Source organism: Dermacentor silvarum, chromosome 7 (genome assembly GCF_013339745.2).
Source record: "Dermacentor silvarum isolate Dsil-2018 chromosome 7, BIME_Dsil_1.4, whole genome shotgun sequence".
Lineage (NCBI taxonomy): Eukaryota > Metazoa > Arthropoda > Arachnida > Ixodida > Ixodidae > Dermacentor > Dermacentor silvarum.
Genome location: NC_051160.1, coordinates 4,588,909 through 4,608,610, shown reverse-complemented (window position 1 = coordinate 4,608,610; position 19,702 = coordinate 4,588,909). Strand labels below are relative to the sequence as shown.

General features: G+C 48.0%; 1 protein-coding gene across 2 annotated transcripts in view; it reads left to right on the top strand.

Moving 5' to 3' along the window:
- The window catches only part of LOC119457465 (serine/threonine-protein kinase PAK mbt), a 74,291-nt gene that overhangs the window by 22,148 nt on the left and 32,441 nt on the right, over nucleotides 1-19,702 (top strand). The window contains exons 2-6 of one of the 2 annotated variants that reach the window (XM_037719031.2): nucleotides 5,755-6,033; nucleotides 7,839-8,102; nucleotides 9,650-9,886; nucleotides 12,876-12,956; nucleotides 13,390-14,025. In XM_037719031.2, coding sequence (XP_037574959.1) covers nucleotides 5,824-6,033; nucleotides 7,839-8,102; nucleotides 9,650-9,886; nucleotides 12,876-12,956; nucleotides 13,390-14,025 — 1,428 coding nt within the window. In that variant the 5' untranslated portion in view covers nucleotides 5,755-5,823. The remainder of the gene's footprint in view (nucleotides 1-5,754; nucleotides 6,034-7,838; nucleotides 8,103-9,649; nucleotides 9,887-12,875; nucleotides 12,957-13,389; nucleotides 14,026-19,702) is intronic. The other variant, XM_037719032.2, reaches the window with a different exon arrangement.

Sequence of the window (19,702 nt, the reverse complement as noted above, 5' to 3'; positions counted from 1 at the left end):
TTCATTGGTTGGATTCTCGCCCAGTAATGTGGGCAGATCCGTGTAAAAGTAAACTGGGCCGATCTTGCAGACAGTGTTACACGCGGTCTCATGGCTCGCGTTGTAGAGGGCTCGAGGAGCTCGAGGAGCTCGAGCGCAACGCAAAGCCTTGCTATCGCCATAGAATATGCTATCGCTGTCAGTGCTGCTTCGCCGTTCGAGCGAAACTGCCGGATTTTGTTGTTGTGTGGTTTCGGCTTCTGAAGATATCGAACCTCTAGTAGTAGTAGTAGAAAACATTTATTGTAAATATATATATATATATATATAGGACGAGCGGTCTTCAGGTTGGTCGGAGCCCCTATTCTAGGGCTCCGCTGGCGTGTGCTCTGCGGCTGGCCTGGAGTGTGGCAGCTCTCTGGGCCGCCTCCTCCGAGCTGGAGAGCAGGGCCTCCCATCCCTCTCGCGTTGTGGTTTCCTCTACTGCTGTCGACAGCAGCGGGATAACGCAAGGTGGTTGCCGAAATTCTAAACAAGCTGAGTTGTAGCGATAACTCAGTGCTACTTGCGTTCCTGTGTTTCATTTTGTACTAGATTACAGTGCTGTACACCTACACCGAATCGTGCAACACTATCTCCCCCAAACCGCTACGCTTAGGTAGGCCAAAAGAACAGGCGAGTACATAGGGAAATGACCACCGCTTTTGCTGTCCAAAAGGCTTAAAGCCCTAATAGGCTATTCGCAGGGCTTTGAGCTATGATATTCTGTGGATCGTCTGTTTTGTAAAGCATTGCATGCAAGGGCAGAGACAAGACATAGCAGAAAGGCTAGCAAAATGCGGGATAACCTCAGCGATTCCTCAGTCTCTGAACTCGTTTATTGCGACAGCAGCAGCACTCTTCCCCGGAAAGGGCACAGCGATGTCAGGTACACAGTTTTTCCTTGACAAACCCGGCAAGTAGCAGCACCAAGTGTTATATTGAACGATTCGGACCATAAGATTCGACCTATATAGCTGCAATATTTGAACAAGAACAGGGCAGCGTATAAGCGCAAAATGTATTTTCTACGATTTTATGAGAAAAACGCACATCCCTATCGCTGTATACTACTCATTTGCAACCAACTTAGTCAAAGCGGGATTTTATTGTATTTGGCCTTATGGTGCCTTAAATAACGTGAAAGCTTTCAGCAAGCGCGCCGCCCGATCTCGGAGGCCACGGGTATATTGACTAGTTAGTCTAGACTTGTTTAATATATTACATTTCTCGGTGATTACTCTATACGACTTGCGGTAATTATAAGCAACACGGTATTCTGCACGTTCTAAACTTTTGATGACTCAGAAGCATTTGTTCGTTACTCTAGTGAAGTGCATTTAAAGACAGTAACTATAGTTAAATTCTTAACTAAGGAGTTAAGTTGCCAAGGGTTATTTGATTTAGCAAGAGTATGCTTGCATTACGAGAAAGGCATGCAAGCCAAAAACGGCTACGTCGCAAACGGTTGCACACTGCGTGAGCCCACAGTGATTTGGAAAGCGCGTCATGCCCTTTCGCGCCAGAAAACGCGATAACGGGAGGTAAGCGATATGCGTTGCAAATCGGTGTCCGTTGATATGTCAGTAAAAGTGAAACGCGAAAAGGCAGAGGACTTCAGCCATTGCGTCGGCTTTGAACTGCGACGGCAGCATTCTTATTGATGAGCACCATATTGATATTGATTGCCTGCTTTTTCCTGAAATAATTGCGCTCACCCACTACGAGGGACGCGGTGTGAGATGATTTTCCATATTGCTTTACTCGAATGAGTGATAATTAGAGAGATTACAAGCAACAACGCCCTGTAGAGATAAAAAGCCCACAAAGCGTGTTTGCCCTTTTCCGAGAAAATAGTTCGTAACATTATTTGGGACGTTGTTAAGACTTCAAAAATATGTTTTTGTCGCCAGGTATGAAGCGCAAGCAATAAACAATTGCAGATAACGCGTCTCATTTACTGGAATTGGATCAATAGATTTGACCAGCTCGGCCATTCTAGGAGCCCAACTCTCACCATTCCCGGGAGTTGAGTGGAATTACGGGGAACTCCGGAATGGCAGTGGGAACAGAATGGAGGGTTCCTTTTGCGTGGCGGCTTGGTGACAATGGCTCGCGTGCGCTTGATCGAGCGGCGCCGTTTGAACTTCAGCGACTTTGGTGAGCCTGATAAGCCGCCCTTGCAGCATTCGACGACGTCTGGCTGCGAATTTTGCCGATCTCTATCGCCGAGTTGTGCCTGTTTCCTTCTGTCTGTCTGTTCTTTCCTTCCTCTCCCTTTACCGGAGTATAGCTCGTGTCGCGTTGTCGGAAAGGAGGGAATCTAAGAGGAAGCTTGTACCTTGGCGGCAACGCCGATTTCCCTATTCAAATACATGTGAAGTGCAGAAATACTCACATTGAACAACTGCTGAACCGATTTTAATGGAATTTGTTGAATTCAAGAGAAACGCCCAATTTCCACCGACTGTAGTGAACAACAGGGAGTAAAGAGACAGGGAGAGACGATAGCAGAGAAGATAAGGAAAACTGTTTACACATATACAACAGATGGACTAAGTCAGAGTCGCTTGTGGAGCCACCCGGGCCCTCACACTGTTAGGTCATGTAGAGCAGCCGGGCGGTGAGGCTCGACTGTTCGAGCGAGTCGCAGTGTTTTGTGAGCTGCCTCCCGCGCTCGAGGGGGACCGCGTGGCCATGCATGAGAGCGCCTCAACGTTGTCGGCCGGCAGCCCGTGATTGCCGCTCAGGGTTTTCGGTGACGCGAGCTGACGGCAGTTTTTTTTTTTTTTTTTTTTTTTTCTTTTGTCCGAGTCATAGTCTTTCCGTGGCGGAGATCGGCGTCAATGTGTCAGGTCGCCGGCACTGTGAGGCTCTCGCGTGGAATTTAGAAATATCTAGCCTAATAAACGCTCTACAAGTATGTGCGGAGCCACAGGCGTGAACATTAGACGAACCCATTTATTAGACCCACTTGGTGCGATATTAAAAGGCGGCCAAATGATCGACGCCGCCGTAATGAGAACCCAAAGAATCAAAAAGCGGCATCACCCGCAAGCCAGACTCGGTGTCGTGCGACGCCGCTGAAGGTGTGCTCTGTAAATGCGGTGCAAGGTAGACGGCGAACGCTCGAATCAAATAGATGTAAAGTTGGTGTAAATAGATGTAAAGCTAATGCCGCGCTTGAGTCGTCAAGGCGGCTTCCGTAAATCACGGCGCCACCCCCGCCCTACTTGACGACGCCCTCGCCGCTCTCACCTTAGGCATGCGCATACATCTGAGTAAACCGCCGCTTGAACTTGTTCTGTACCGTGTTTTCGCGAATATATCCCGGGGAAAACTTAGCGTTGCGCAGCCACAGCGCTCGTGTTTTTCGTGTTACGTGGTTTTTCGTGTGCCTAGAATTGGCGCTCGCTCCAAGGAGAGGGGAAAAAGTTATCTTGGCAGTCAAGATATAGGGCTATAATGAAGAATAGGAAGCGGCGGCTTCTCACTTTCTGCGTGCTTAAGACGGCTAATTTTGCCGTACAGATCCTACACCCCCTCGGGATCCGACAGCAGCATCTGTATCAGCGGAGGGGTCGACTCCATCATCCGTATTAGATAGTGAACAACCCTAGAGAGCGGGTAGCGGCCATAACTCAGGCTAGTCTAGTCGACTAGCGTTGACTTCTTTTTTTTTTTTTTTCCTTCAAAGGCGAAGCTTGCATTACGGACTCCTGGCCGTTGCTGCTCATATCATTGCTATCGCAGTAACACACACACACATCCAGGGTTCCCAGGGGCATATCCAGTAGCACTTATCGGCCGACATATTTAGGCAGCATCATCTCCGGAATCGGCCTCCGAAAGTGGCTATAAACTCGCTAAACAAGGGAGAGCGAGGTTGACTAAATCACAAAAAACACGGCAGCTCGTTTGTTTGGTGGTCGGCTGCGCGTGCCTGCGCACTGAGCCGTTGGGCGTGGGCGGTTTTAGAAAAAAAGAAGAAAAAGAAACAAGCGCCGACGGCGGCGACTGTGACGCGAGAGAAGCTGCGCGAGGCGAGCATAAACACGTGCGCGCAAACGCAAACGATCGAAATAAAAAAAAAAGGGGGGGGGGGGGGGGGGGAATTGCTTGCGCGCTGGCGACTACGCCTTGTGGAATGCAGCTCCTGCTGGCGCGGCGGCGGTGTTCGCGTCAGCGCGCGCTTCTTTCTACGCGTTGCGGGAGCACGTACACGGCGTTGAGGGCCTGGAAGAACGAACGAAACAAAAGAAAACAGTAATGATAAATACAGCCGGTAGTGCTTGTCGGGGATAAGCACGAGAGCTCGGGCAGGCTGCGATAAAGGCCTCCACCGCGATTCCCTCCTCTTCCCCCGTTCCTTCTCCCCCCGAGGCTGTTTGTTTGCAGGGCGTACAAACAAACGCCCCACTTTGGCGCCCGCTTGCATCTCTTCCCCTCGCTCTCAACTCTCTGGCGCAGCAGCTGCGACCATCATATGACCATCATACCTCGCATTACGTACGGCCCAGGAACGAAGAGGCTGACTGACGGGCAGGGCAACTAATCAAGAGTGCCGGCGCCAGTTAGTTGGCTGTCCCATTCTTCTTTTGAGGGATGGAAGCAGCAGCACAGACAGCAAGAAAACAAGGGGGATGCCTTAATTAGAAGCAGAAGTTACGGATTCATTGCCGCTGCGGTAGTTGCTGCCCCCCCCCCCCCCTCCCCAGTGTTGTCGGAAATACACTGTAACTAGGAATGCAACCTGGTGGAATGGTGGGGCGAAATCGAGATCGATGTCGTGACATTCTTTTAGCATGAAGCAAACACAAAGTGCTTGTGTCGTGTTTGCTTTCATGTTCACTTCCCATTTTCAGGTGCTTTGTTATGAACTAAAGATTCCATCCACCTCAGCAAATCACTCTCCTGTAATACAGACAGTAAAGCATGATGCAAAGAAACACTGGCAAATTCATATCCTTGTTAGCACATTTCGGACAACTAACTAGAGAACAAGAGTAAGCCACTGATGGCTAGCAGTTTGGCTTTTGGATTTGGGCTGCCGTGACTGTCCATAGTTGCCAGCCATTCAGAATGGTCCTTGTGATAGAACAGCTTTTTTTTTTTCTTTATTATTATTTTTTTTGGCAGCGCTGTTTCTCATTCTGCTCCTGAGCACACAGTTGCAGGAGTGAATACCAGCCGCAGTAACCGCATTCTGACACGGTTGTATTGCAAGGACAATCATTCCGTTTGGTGAAATCACCTATAGCCTTCCACTGTGGTGTCCCAGGTTTGAGTCCCAGTGACAGCAACTGCATTCTAATGGGTGTGGAATGCATAAATGCTTGTGTACCGCTCATTCGTCTCGCATAAACCCTTTAAACTGCTGATGACAAGATAACTCACCATCACAACAAACGTCCTCTGATGCCGATGACGAGTTAACGTGTAGTGAAGTTTTGGTAATTTTTGTACATGGTGTATGTGTACCGTTTCTTGTAATTTTGACAAGAAAATAATGTACAGTGACTTTCACAAATTATTTTTGCACTTTTAAAATTTTTTTCGCAATTTGTCACAGCAGTTAAGGAGTTAAAGAATTCGAGGTGGTCAAAATCGATCCAGAACTCTCCGCTACTACATCCTTTGTAGCCTACTGTGAAACTTTGAGGTGTTAAACCCCTTAATTAAAAACTCAACAGCTATTAGAAATGCCACATTGCAATTTTTTTGCTTGCTGTACAGTGAGAGCATCAGCAGCAGCAGGAGAACTACCTGGGCCCGCAAAAGGTTGAGGAGCAACGGGCTTCCAGGATGTTCGCCAAGAAGAAGAAGAAGCCGATAATCTCGGCGCCGAGCAACTTCGAACATCGAGTGCACACTGGCTTTGACCGGCGGGAGGGCCGCTTTGTCGGACTGCCACCGCAATGGGCCAGCCTCATTGGTGCGGGCCAAGACCGGCCCAAGCCAATTATCGACCCTTCGAACATAACCCCCACCGAAATACTGGACATGAAGCTGCACGTGAGTCATACCTGTTTCTGCAAGCTCCAGAAGATAGGGCCTTTTCTAGACCTCTTTGAAAGGGCTTTAAAGTTTGGTCAAAGACACCAGCAATTGTTTCGCAAGGCAAGAACAACCTGTTGTGCTTTCTCTTTATTTGACAGCTTTCCCCGTGGCATAAAACAGGTGGGGCACCTTGTATATATGTAGGTAACTATGTATATATTGTTGATGACTATTCATATCTCTCCTCTTGATCTGTACATATCCTTACCATACGCTGCATTGTCTTGCTCTATCTGGAAGGTATCATAATAAGACTGCTGCCTTATAAGTGGTGGAGGTGTGAGGTGGTTCCCATAAAGTAGAACTGGTGCTCTTCAATGAAGTTCAGTAGTGATTTATGGTGTGCACCATAGATCCACAGGTGGTAGATGGCTAGGGCATGTACTTGCTGAATAGTCCAGTGGTTATCTATCCTTCTTAAGAGAAAGGCACGAGAGGACTTTTTGCAAAAGCAAGTATGTTTTGGGCCGTTTAGGAGGCCTTAAAGGGGCCCTGAACCACTTTTTATCGAAGTCGAGAAATGCATTTGAAGTTAAAATAGACTATTTCAGAAATACTGTGCCGTAAAAAGTACATTAATGCATTTGGAAGAAGCAGAGTTATTGGCAATCAAAGGTCATGTATGATCCCATTCGCTGGGCTCCCATTCCTTCTTCAATGCCTTGCACGCGAATGCGGGGCGTTCCTTCAACAAGCTGCCTACTGAACGTTGCCGTGGCGCGCAGTTCAAATTTGATTTTGGATGTTCACGTAAACGCCAATACTTTTAATTTTGAGCCTATGACGTGCCAAACGTAACAGAATAAAGGGGCTTTAGCCAAATGTAGCCAAACATGGTTGTCCTCGGTGAGCCACAGTGCGCTCAGCCAGTGGACTCGTCGCGGCATCCTGTGTCAACCGCGGTATCTACGTTTCGTACCTGACCACACCTACATGCAACTGTAGTGCGTATGCGCAGCTTTTGCTTTGTGCATGACAGAGTTTGACTGCACGCTTGCACTCATATGCTACAGTCTGGCTGTGCTATGTGGTGCAAACCGGCTTCCTGCACCAGCTTGACTGACAGATAGTAGCCGCATCCAAATTGCACATTTGAAGCGCTGTCAATAACTCAAAATGAAGTGAAGTCTGCCAAGGCGTCTAACCAGGAACGGCCAGGAGTGAGCTTGCACTGGAAAGCGTGTGTGTGTTCTGACCTTAAGCTTTGGGCGTTTCGAGGATAGCTGAGTGTTCAAAACTAGTCAAAATTAGTGAGACCCGACAGCTACGGCACCGATAAGCAGGGCGGCCTAAGTTTCATTCCTACGTGGGCGGCCGCGGCCGAGCGTGAGCAGACGATGTCGGCTTCTTCCAGAAGTGCGTAATTATTATCAAAATGCAAAAGCAGATTTTTGCTCACTTCAGCCTGTTTATTAAATGGCGTCAATAAGTATACATTGGGACAGTAGTAAGAAGTGCACTGATGAAAACACCCTTCTTGATTGGCGTCAGCTATTGGGCAATAGCAGCCGTGTATGGGAATCTGCTATATTACAAAATAAAGTGTCCGGAAAAGAGTGAGGAGCAGGCTTCTGTTAAAAAGAGAGCGGTTCGGAGAAAAGTGACTTTTGCGCTTCGCTTGCGAGCTCTATGCGCCACTCTGCAAAATTTGGCTGAGATGTTCACAGCAACGTATGCTATGCGCGGACTGTGTTTTTTCACCAAGCCCGAGAGATGGTTCAGGATCCCTTTAAGTTGTGAGACTATGTGCATTCGTGCAGACTATCGTGAGAGGTGGCACTCCTGGCAGCACAAGTCCCGTGGGCAGAGGTCCATCGCGCCCAGGCGGGCCCGTTTCGGTGACGCGTTCCAACTCTCTCCGCAAGGAGAGCCCTCCCATGATCCATCGAGACATGAGCCGGCTTCCGCCACCTGTTCCAGAACACGACACGTTCCCAGAAAGCAGCCCAGCGTCTCAGGGCCACACACTGCCTCCATATGCACACTACCAAGGGCAGCAGCCACTTCGGGGCCAGCACCCACAGGTGAGATTTTGCTGTCCTTTTCGTATCTCGCTTTTTCCTGCACTTTTATGCCCTCCATTGAAGTCATTCTTATAACCCTATTTATGCCCTTTGAAAGACAAGCTATTCCCAGCAATCAGCCAGTTCCATCCTGCAAGTTTCTCGTCTCATCATACCAACTAATTCTGTGCCGCACTCGACTGCATTCTTCCTCCCATGGCACCCATCCTGTTATTCTAAAAGACTATTGGTTATCTGCTGTACACATTACATGACCTGCCAAATTCCTGTTAACCTTAACTGTAGAACCGTCCACCCATAATTGCTCTTCTAATTCATACTGCCATCTCCCAGTCTCCTAACATCACAGCTGTCATTTCACAATGCCTGGGGTATTTCACTTTTTATTCGTGACTGCTTTATGCCCAATTATTGCTTTTAGCACTTGACGTGAGACGTGCTTGCTGTATCTCAAATTTCTTGAACATTGTTGCCAATTCTACGGCACAAGAGATGTCATTAAATTGCATGTGCCATACAAATAGTGCCTTACAATCTTGTATCTACACGAGCAACAGCGCTTACTCTAGAATGTACAGTGACATATGCATAAGTACCGGACAGACATGACTACTACCCGTGTCATACAGGCATTTGGAAGGCCTTCCAACCGATAGTTCATTGACTCAAAGGTCAAGTTCGAGCTGCTACACGGGCGGTTTCGAAGGCCACCGAGTCAGTCTATTGAGTCAAGGGAGCACCCTACAACTCTATCGAAACCCCTATGGCCTTTGAGCAACGGAAGCGGAAGCGTGCTCGTACTCACAAATAGGAAGAAAAAATCTAACCAAATGCTCTCAAAAATAGTACATAGTACAAGTGTTGTTATTGATTTAATAAAGTATTTTTTCCACTTGAAATGTGCAAACTGCACATACGCTCAACAACAGCGACGTGCTTGTGTTCATCGTGCTACATTTTCGCTACTTAAAGCATAAAAACTAAGCATATATTTATAACAATGTATAAACAATTTATTAAAATACATTTCTGTGCTTTTGAGTGGATTTAATATTATTTTACTTTTGGTGACATGAAAACAACACTAAAGATCCGCAGCGCCACACAATTTTTGCGAGATACACCTGAACCACTCAACGGCCTTTCAGGAGTGCTGTGTAGCACCGCCACAACTCCTCTGAATCGATAGAGTTGTGGCGTTTTGAAGGCTGTCGACTGGAAGGCCTTCCAAGCGTGCCCGTGTGACACGGGTATTACAAGATCAGGTTCAACGACCGCTGGGTGTGCTCATCACTAGCATTGTCATTAAAGAGTCACTTTGCTTCCTGGGCACAAGCTCGTCTATTAAAGAGTCTGATTATTTATTAACCTCTCTGCGAGTGATTTTGCTTTTCCACTGTCACTGAGCTATGTTAATTTCTTGTTTTGTTGCTCATTGCACCTTACAACTGCTCCCAGTTATTATAGGCGGGACTTTACGTTCAGCAGCTGTCAATGTGTCTAGGTCACTGTCCTCTCATTGCAAATGGTTCTCCCTTACCACGCAGGCTCAGCATCCGATGGGAGGGGGGCGCCTCCCACCCGACCACCTCCAGGGCCACCCTAATGCGTATGCCCCGGGCTACATGCACCCGCAGCAGGGTCATCCACAGGATCACCCTCAGCAGGACACGCATGGCCAGGGCATGCACAGGCCGGGTGACTCGCAGGAGGCGCCCGACAGCCCATCGTTACCCACCCACGCCCAGGGCTACCCGCCACAGACTGCACAGCACACAGCACAGGTGAGCTGTACTTTTGTCTCGCCAACTACGCTCAGTGCAGCGAAACCTACAAGTCGCATCAGCCAACTGGAAGAAGGGCTTTTCCATTAACTGTAACTGATTGTCCTCCGCGTAGTGCTGACTGAATAGAAGCTTCACAGTAGGATTAGTAGCGCACAATAAGGAGAGCACCGTCGTCCTCTCTTCTGGGCTCTCGCTACTGATTGGCACTTGTCACTGTGGCTTAGTGGCTATGGCGTTAAGCTGCTAAGCCTGAGGTCGTGGCAGCCGAACTTTGATGGGGGCAAAATGCAAGTACACTTGTATAGTATTTAGATTTATGTGCACATTAGGCTGCACATTAATCATTATGTGCACCCCAGTTGCTCAAATATAATGCATAGTCTCCCACTCTGTCATGCCTCATAATCATACTGTGATTTTAGTGCATAGAACTCCATAATTTAATTATTTGATTTAATTAGTGAGAACCCTAGCCTTCGCTGCACTGCACAGAATTGGTGAGTAGTATAGCGTTGCTGGCAAGCATTGTTTTCTCTTGATACCCCCCCCCTCCATCCCGGGTATTATAGGTCACCCAGGTGGGGAAGGAGAACATAAATAATATTAAAAAAAAGCTTTTCAGCTTAAACATTAGGCTGCTAAACAATGCTTATCTGCTACATAATACTTTGCATGGTATTCAAGATGCCACTAAAGTCCCATGTGTAATATTGTGAAGGTCTTGTTCTGAAATTCGGCATCTTAAGTTTGCATATCATGTTATACTCAAATACCGAAGTTTTAAAGTGTTTCATTGTTTTTGCGCTCTGCAAAGTCAGGCAGCTTTGCACCCCTGTACGATTTGAATATCGAATATCAGAATATTAAAAAAAAATTTAATGCTTCCAAATTTTGGGCAAGAAGCACAGTCTCCTAGCATTGCACTACAAGAATGTAGCACGCTAGCAGTAACTTGGGTACATATGAAATCAAGATACAGTGGAATATTGTTGATACGATTCTGCATAATACGTTTTTCGAGATAAGTTTTTTTTTTATACCATTTCTTTTTCTTATATACGATTATGTTCAGATAATACGATTTTCAGATGATAGGTACGTTTTATTTTCCAGTTCCCGTGAAGATAATTTCAATGAGATTCCAGTGTATACATTGAGGTCCACTGTTGTTAAAGGAAACACCAAATTAGTATGCCAGCACTGATCACAACTCGGTGCATATGCAAAGGTCTGGAAAATTATTTTTTTATTGATAGAATGTCTGTTGAATAGAATCAGGCGCATTTTTAAAATTTTTTTTGCTCTGAAACGAGTGAACTAGTGATGTTCATTTGTACTGTATTGTAATGCGATTCTCAGTTTAATAGTGGGCCTGTGTTTTGCAGCAATCATTTATTTATTGTATAAGAAGTTTTGCTTTCCAGTCTTTCTCTAAAATACAGAAGGGCTGGCCCAGCTTTCCGGCAGATGGGTTATCGTAAGGCCAATCTGCGCGACAAGACGAAATGACCGTGCATCATGTGACTCAATCACCTCAGTGCGCGTAGCAGCACCGCCAGTAAAGAACAGGCACCGTTCGCACAGTTTTTGTTGTCAGGTTCGGTGCGTGATTTGCCACCTGTCAAAGATTCTGAAATATAGAGGGTCACGGAAAGTTCACACGGCGTTCAGGTGCTGTGTGTACGATCCCGCATCAGGCCAACGTCAGGGAGCGCTCGCAAGTCCGCAGTATGAAGCGAAGCCCCAGAAGCATTTTTATTTCGCACTTCCAGTTGGCACTTCCTTCACTACTGCATTCTGTTTGAGGCCTGTGTAATTTGCCTTCATTAGCGGCTCATCTGCAAGCTGCACCACATTGCTGTAAAGCCACATCTGAAGGCAAAATTTGTAAATAACTTCACTCTGATTTCATGCTTAAACATGCTGAATTATTGACATGCTGCTTTTGATTGCCTGTATATGCGTGCATATATATTGATACATTACAGTCGCCAATGGATTTTTCGGACTCTGAAAATTCGGACTTGTTGGATATTCCGGACTTCATAAATGCACCGTCAGGGTTCCCATAGAACTAATGCATTTTCGCGACTGATTTTCCAGACTAAATGGTTTGTTCTTAGCCATGATGGTACCCGTTCTTGGAGGCCGCCATGTTGGATTTTCCGCTGGCTTGCCCAGGCTTGGCTCCCAGTGGCCCGCTCTGTAGCCTCCAAGATTGGGAAAAGCGCGCCATCCTCTAGTCTTGAAGGCCATGCCCGCTTTTCTTTAACTGACAGAACGCTCTAGGGGACGACACTTTTTTCTTTTTTCGATCAGCACTATCGTCTTGATCACTTCGCGAAATCGTTTTTTTTTTTTTAAGTTCCGTTGCTATATTTATTTTGCACGGGGTGTGTGCACCTCGTAGACGTTTGCGGCTTTGCGTTTGTGTGATCGGCGCCACCGCCGGTGCCTTTGCGAGAGCCAAGTGGTGTGAAGCGTGGCCTCCGCTATCAGCTCCGACAACACGCCGTCGCTGACCTGTTACAGAGCATTGTGGAGTTAGCAAGATTACACTTCTCCGCAGGGCTATGCGCCGAATGGGAAGGCCGGAGCGAACGGCGTGCTGTTAGAGCTGTTCGTGGAGGCCATGTGCCAAGTAACGGGGCTCTTCGATTTCCATGGCGATTTCCGCTAATGGAGATCTGATCTCAGCAAATCTGATCGCTTCCAAGCATAGTATGAGGCAGGGTATTATTAAAGATTTTTTTTATGCCACTCTAAGACTAATAAATTTTCTTTTTTAGGGTGAACGAGTTTTTCGGACTGTTTGATTTTTCGGACTATTTTTCAGTACCCGTGATGTCCGGAAAATCGGTCAGCGACTGTATAGTGTTCCCTTGCCCATGTGTGTTGTTTGTTTCTCTGTAACTGGTGCCTACATTACTCAGACTAGAAATCACAGGGAATCTTTTTTTAGTAATGGTCATAAATGTCTATGCAGGGGCGTCAACAGCCTGGCAATGTTACACCTCAGCCACCTCACGGTGTTCCATCACACAATGGCAGCTACTATTCTGAACAGGTACATGGTGCAAGCGCATATTGTCAAACTTGCTCCAGACTGTTCCAACAAGGACAACTGTAGCATAATCCTGGGCCCAGACTTTGTGACAGCTCATTTTGTTTCGTTCTTTTGTCTTTATTTCTTACCCTTTATCACCCGCTCGCTGACCACTACAGCACCGCTACCATTCGTTACCACAAGCATGATATATGATGCAGCCAGGACTATGAAAATTTCATGCTCCTAGTATAGTTTTGTTACAACAGAGGCTATTACTACCATTCATGGCCATATGTCTCTGCACTTAAATCAACTGAAATGCGCTTTGAAGATAACATTTGAGACATTTGATTGTAAGCACAGAGCGTGAAAAAGGCAGTGGAGTGAGTTGTTTGGTGTCTTGGGTAAGCGGTGTTAGTTCCAGCTTTGTGATAATTCCTCTCTATTTCAGGAACAGCCACCGCACAATGGGCAACAGTCGCATCCAGGCCACTATGGAAGCCGGGACCACTTGCCCACCTCACACACTTTGCCATCACATCCGCACCACGCTCCACTGCCGCACCTTCCACCGCACATGCATCCCCCACCTCATGCCGGACAGCAACATCAACAGCAGCAGCAACCACAGCAACACTTACGACAGGCATCGCCTCACCGAGAGAGCTGGGGTTCGGGCCAGGACCGCTACGATGCCAGTGACTGGGAGTCCTCTGGGTACGGCGCTGCGGTGCCTCCTCCGCACACCCGGCCTGTCTCTGGCCCTGGATCACAGACGCACCACGGAGGTGCCCCTCCTCCGCCAGCGGCAGGTCACCCTCCTTCATCCATGCATCACCCTCCGGCTCAACAGCAGCACCAGGCACTTCCTCAACACCCTGCCGCTGGCATGCACCATCCCCCTCCACATGTGAACCAGCAGCACCCGAGGGGTCCTTCGCCCATGCACTCCGCACACGGGGGTGGCATTCCACCGTCCCACCAGCCCCCGGCACCACACATTCCAAATGGGAAGGTCCCACCCACACTCAACGGTGGACACCGGATGTCTCCTTCTGGAATGGCGTCTCAGTATGCTGTGAATGAGGTGAGTCGACTCTGTGACTTTTGCATGAGTGCTGTAATAAAGCGGTAGCATGCAAGCTGTCTTGAGGTCTGGCCACAATGACTATGACATTCTGCTGCTGAGAATGGGATGGCAAGTGTGCTTCCTGGCCATAACGGTTGCATTCCGATGGGCGCAGAACATAGAAACACGAACTAAGCTTCGTGAACATGTTGAAAAAATCAAGGTGGTTGAAGTTACTCCGAAGCCCTCTACTACAATGGCTCTTATAAGCTAGGTGTTGCGTTAGGAATTTCCACCCTGTCAATCCGCTGCATTAGAATGCAAACCTCAGCTGGGTGGAACCAATTCATAGCTTGAAATAGTTTATGGCAATGAATAATATGCAGACTAGGTACTTCATTTTAGTTGCTTCAGAGCGTAAAAGAACACACTCGCACACAGCAACACTACAAAAAAAGGACGCCCCTCCAGTTTTCTCTTTCTCGTAATGACTACAGCAAATATTTAACTTGCACATGTGCTTTCCATTGGTGATTCATATGATATAAAAAAGCTCAACATGACTGCACATCATAGGAAGAATTTATTTCTAATTACTCAATGGAAAATGCACAAACAATCATTCTACCAGTTTGAGTTTTCTGTAATAGAATCTGTAGCACTTTGGAATATAGTTACCGTATTTACTCGAATCTAGGCCGACTCCGATTCTAAGCCGACCCCCCAAAAGTTCGAAGTCAGAAAAAAAAAAAACTTACCTCGAATGTAGGCCGAACGAAAAAGCGAGGACAGCATTCGCAAAATAAAACAGCATTTATTAAATTTGAACATGCCGAGCTCATTCTATGTCACCATCGCTGCTAGCCTCGTCGCTATCTTCCTTACTGTGCTCTATATGCTCTAGTGCTCTATATTCAGTACCATCAAGCGCATTAGAGATGCTGCATTTTTGGAAGGAGCGCACGATCAATGTTCCTGGGTAAATGTCATTCTCGTTGCGGCGCACGCAAAAAGCATCTCCCGTGGCCCCCTCCAACGACAGACCGATGCCGAAGTTCCGCGCGGCTTGAACGTTTGACGATGCCTCTACGGCTAGCACAACTACCGTATTTACTCGATTCTCACGCTCACCTCGATTGTAACGCGCACCCGTTTTCCGTGAGGAAAAAAACAGTCCTTTACAGTACCGCGCACCTCATGCTTTCAAACGGAAATACAACTTTCTGTCATTTGGAAAAATAGATTTCCTCTTGATGCACTGAAGTTGCGATGAATAAAAAAAGTCGCAGTTTCGCCTGAAAAGCGATGCATCGAATGCGATAGCAAATTAGTAGACCGCTATTAACAAGCACGGTGTCACGCGCGCACAAGCAAACATGAACACATCTCGCTCGTTGACTGCGGAAACTAACTGTCAGAATGCTGGAGACGGAGCGCGCCTTCGTGCTAGCATGCGTCTCGCTTCAACGCGGCGAAAACACGGTGCGCGGCGGACTTTACCCGTCGCAGATTGCTTTCAAGATAGGGCCAAGGCAATCGTATTGCCGAAGTGGATCGTCGCAGATTACGTCCTGCTTCGGTCCACTGAAACCGTTCCGCATTGCTTTGCTGGCGAAAATCCTCTCCTTCTGTTTGCGCCAGTCCCGCTCGCAAGTTTCGGATTCTCCGAACGCCCGTGATGCGGCCCGATTTCCGTCCGTCTCCGCACAGATGATCACTTTCCTTTTAAATGCGGCATCATGATGAACTCGGTACTTCATGTTGATAGATAGAGCAGACGCTGAGAATGTGAAGACAGACGGTAGACTTTTGCCTAAGCACGTGTACTGCAGCACACGGAGGAAGCTTCCGCATGCTACGGTAGCTAGGCTCGACGCGCGTGCGAGGCGGCCATTCTGAAATGCCGACGCAGATTTAGGGTCGTGTTGAAAGTGCGCGTTAGATTCGAGTAAATACAGTATTCGTTTAGAAAGCGGCACTATAGTGGCATCGCCCATTTGGTGCCATTACGATAACGCCACACCGCGCGCCGATGCTGCACCATACCGATACAACCGATAGGACGCAGGTCAAAATGGCGACGTCGCTCGTGTACTTCAGTTGGCTACTGGCGCGGCTAGTAGCGGCTGCGATATTAACTTTTCTAGATGGCGCTAACTATGCACCGTATTTATCAGTTTCAGTTAAAAACTGGCGCGTTTTTTTAAATCCTCGAATCTAAGCCGACCCTAGAGTTTCGTATGTGATTATTTGAAAAAAACTATCGGCCTAGATTCGAATAAATACGGTAAAACCCCTGAAACGGTTTGGACAAATTTTGTAGATGTTAAGAATACAGCTACAGTAAAACATTTGCGCCACAATTTAAGTGATTTGACTCCTATTAATAGAGCTACAGACAGTTGCAGTTTACCCTCCTCCCTAGCCATGTTTTATCTCAACTCATTCGCTGAGGAATCGGGGCGAAGCTCCACCTTCACTGGTTCTGCGTCATGATGTGATGTCGGGACATCTACTTCCGGTTGTCTTGGAGCCAGCACGCTAAGCCTCTCCAACCTCTTCGCTAGCCATCTGGCTGTCAATCCACAGCGAGAGCTATTCAAGCAGCGTGCATTGTGAGCGTTCTGTCGCAGTGCCGAGTGTGTCAGGAATTCCGGTAAACACAGGCAAGCTGAGTGTTTCAACTGATGGGCAGAGGCATAAACATAAGCAGCCTAAAAGACGTGTTAACTACTACAGTCGAATCTCGATAATTCAAACTCGAAGGGGCCCGAAAATTGGTTTGAATTAAAGAAGGACGTATTTTTGAAGTATTCGAGCACCATAGCACGATGCACGAATGGTGCAAGCCGTGAAATATCGTGGCGCGCAAGCGCATAGCGAGCGCAACTGCCCACGCCGGCCAACGCTCGTTTCCTGATTACGGCAAAAAACAAAACTTCAGGGAGCGGGCGGTGCCGGCATGGCGACAGGTGGGCGCACGCGGAGACCGTCGAAGGTGAGGGAGGAGGGCGGCAGGGAAGCGGATTTGGCCTCGGCAACACCGCCGCTTCGGTGGCAGTAGCTTCGGTGGCTCCCCTCGCCCTCTCTCTCAACTCCCTTGTAGCTCCCTCACCTTCAACTGTCTCCGTGCGCGCCCGCCACTCCAGCCAGCCCGGCGCCGGCTTAGCCCGCTCCCTGAAGCTTCGTTTTCTGCCGTTATCGGGAAGCGAGCGTTTGCCAGGGTGGGCAGTTTCATTGGCCGGACTGGGCCTCCGCTGCTGCATTGAGGGGTCTCTCCTAAGCTTTTTCTCTATGGCGGTGTCCGAGCAATGACGGTCGAAGGTTCAGCCGCGTTATTTGGCACGCTGCTGAGAGCATTGTCGGTGCGTGGTATGTTCGAATTAACCATCGCAAATGCCTTCACGTGCGAATTACCGAGCGTTTTCGCCCGTTGGAATACACACCGTTTTGACGGGACCACAGTGTCAGTTCGAATAAACAAGATTCAACTGTATTACGCTGCTGCCAAAAATTTACACCAGCAGCAAAGTAGAATACAGTAAAACCCCGGTGATACGATCCCGGCTGGTACGAATTTCGGTGTGATACGAATTCGTAACATTCCCCGGCCGAAATACATTGCTCACAATACGAAAAAAATTGTCTGTTCTGAACACATTGCCGCACCGCTGTGGACTATACGAACGCGTGAGCAATAGCAGCGGCGGCCGAGACAGCCGAGCCACCAGCACAGACAACCCGGCACAGCGGGATCTGGACGGGATCCATAGTCACCAAGCAACTGGCTATGTTACGTGGCTGCGCAATCTCTCATTAGTCCCCACGTCGAGCGGACCGCACCACATCACAGCCTAGCCGATGCTTAGCGAGAAAGTAGACGAGGACCGCTGCTGCAACAACGACCGCAGCACAGCCTCGATGGCCAAAACGCTCCCTGCACTCGATGTTCTCAGGCATTCAGTGGCGTGTGAAAACATTCCTGAGACCACACTTATAATGTAGTAGTTGTACTAAATAGTAATAGTAGTTGTACCGTAATAGTAGTTGTACCGGCCATATAAACCTTTCAGAAGGCGATTGTTGACGATTTGGGCAAGAAGAAAATGTACATGGTTAGTAGAACCCCGTTGATATGTTTTTCAAGGGATCGCGAAAAAAAAAAAAGTTGCAGTTTCACTCGAAAGGTGAAGCAATGATTGCGATTGCAAATTAGTAGAGCTGTGTGAAGTAAGCATAGTAGTTGTACCGGCCATATAAACTTGTAAACATTCACTTACTAACTAAATTAACAAAGCATGATGTTACGCGCGCACAGGTAAACATTAATACATCTCACTCGATGACTGTGGACACACGCTATCGAACGCTGGCGTGAGGAAGTGCAGCAGCAGCTGTGAGCGAATTCACCTTTGCGCTGTCTTGCTTCAACGCGAACTGAACGTTGAAGGCGCAGCGCATACGAAGCTACCGGCACTAGGCGCACTTTGTCAGCATTGCAGATCGTTTTGGTGAAAATGTCCACACGGGCGCGCACTTTCAAGATACGATCGCTTTCAAGATACTGGCACCTGCATGGCTACGTCGTATCTGCAACGTGCCGGCCGCTTGTTGCAACGTATAAGCTGGCTGCCCCTCTAAATTTACGTAACCGCCACATTCAAATGCAACGTAATATGCAGGAACATTACAGATTGGCGACGTATTATGGGGAACTTAATACATAGAAGTCAATGGGATTTAGGTCGGGACCGCGAAAACGCGACGTAGCAGCCGGGAAAACACAGCAGCGAGGTAGGTATCAATGGGGTTCCACTACTAGAAATATTTTCGGGTAAAAATAAATATATTTCTTGATATTGTGTATGTTTTGATGATACAAATTTCAGGTGATACGAATATTTCACGTGACCCCGCGAGATTCGTATCACTGAGATTTTACTGTACTATTGGTTACTGCTACAGTGTAGACCGTTTGTAACGTAAGTCACCGGAGCCGCAAATATCAGCTCGGTAAGTGGTACCGCACTATAACAAAAAAAAAAAAAAAACGATTTTATTGCGATAGCAATTACTATATAGACACTCCAGGCACATGCCCACCGTCGCTGTCGCCGCGAGGTTCCGTGTTAAGTCCAAGGGCGCTAAAATCATCGGCGCACACCGTATGCTGTATGTGCGAGTAAAAGCGTGCGAGGGTGAGCTGGCAATCCCGGCTAAATCTCACACAGGCAAGGGAGGAAAGCGGTGTCATCTGTGACGCACAAGACTCCAGGGGGAGGGGGGTTCTACTCCGGGTGCACCCCCGCCGGGGCTACTGTATCTTGAAAGCCATCTGCGACAAGGGCACAGTCGGCCGTGCACTGTGTTTTCGTGGCTTAGTTCACGTTGATGCGAGACACAGCACAAAGATCAATTCGCTCGCTGCAGCGCTTCCTCACTATAGCGTTTTGACAGAGTTTCCACGGTCATCAAGTGAGATGTGTTCATCTTTGCTTGTGCGCACCTGACACCATGCTTGTTAATGCGCAAAGAGCTGCAGCAGCAGACGCGCTTTCGCATGCTCCTGCCATTGCATCATTCTGCCCGCTCCGCGCGAGGAATGGTGGGATGAGTGGCCGGCGCGGCTCGGTGCGGTGGGTGAAAAATAGAAACGAAGCTATTCACGTGCCAGCAACGTTGGAACGCACCCGAC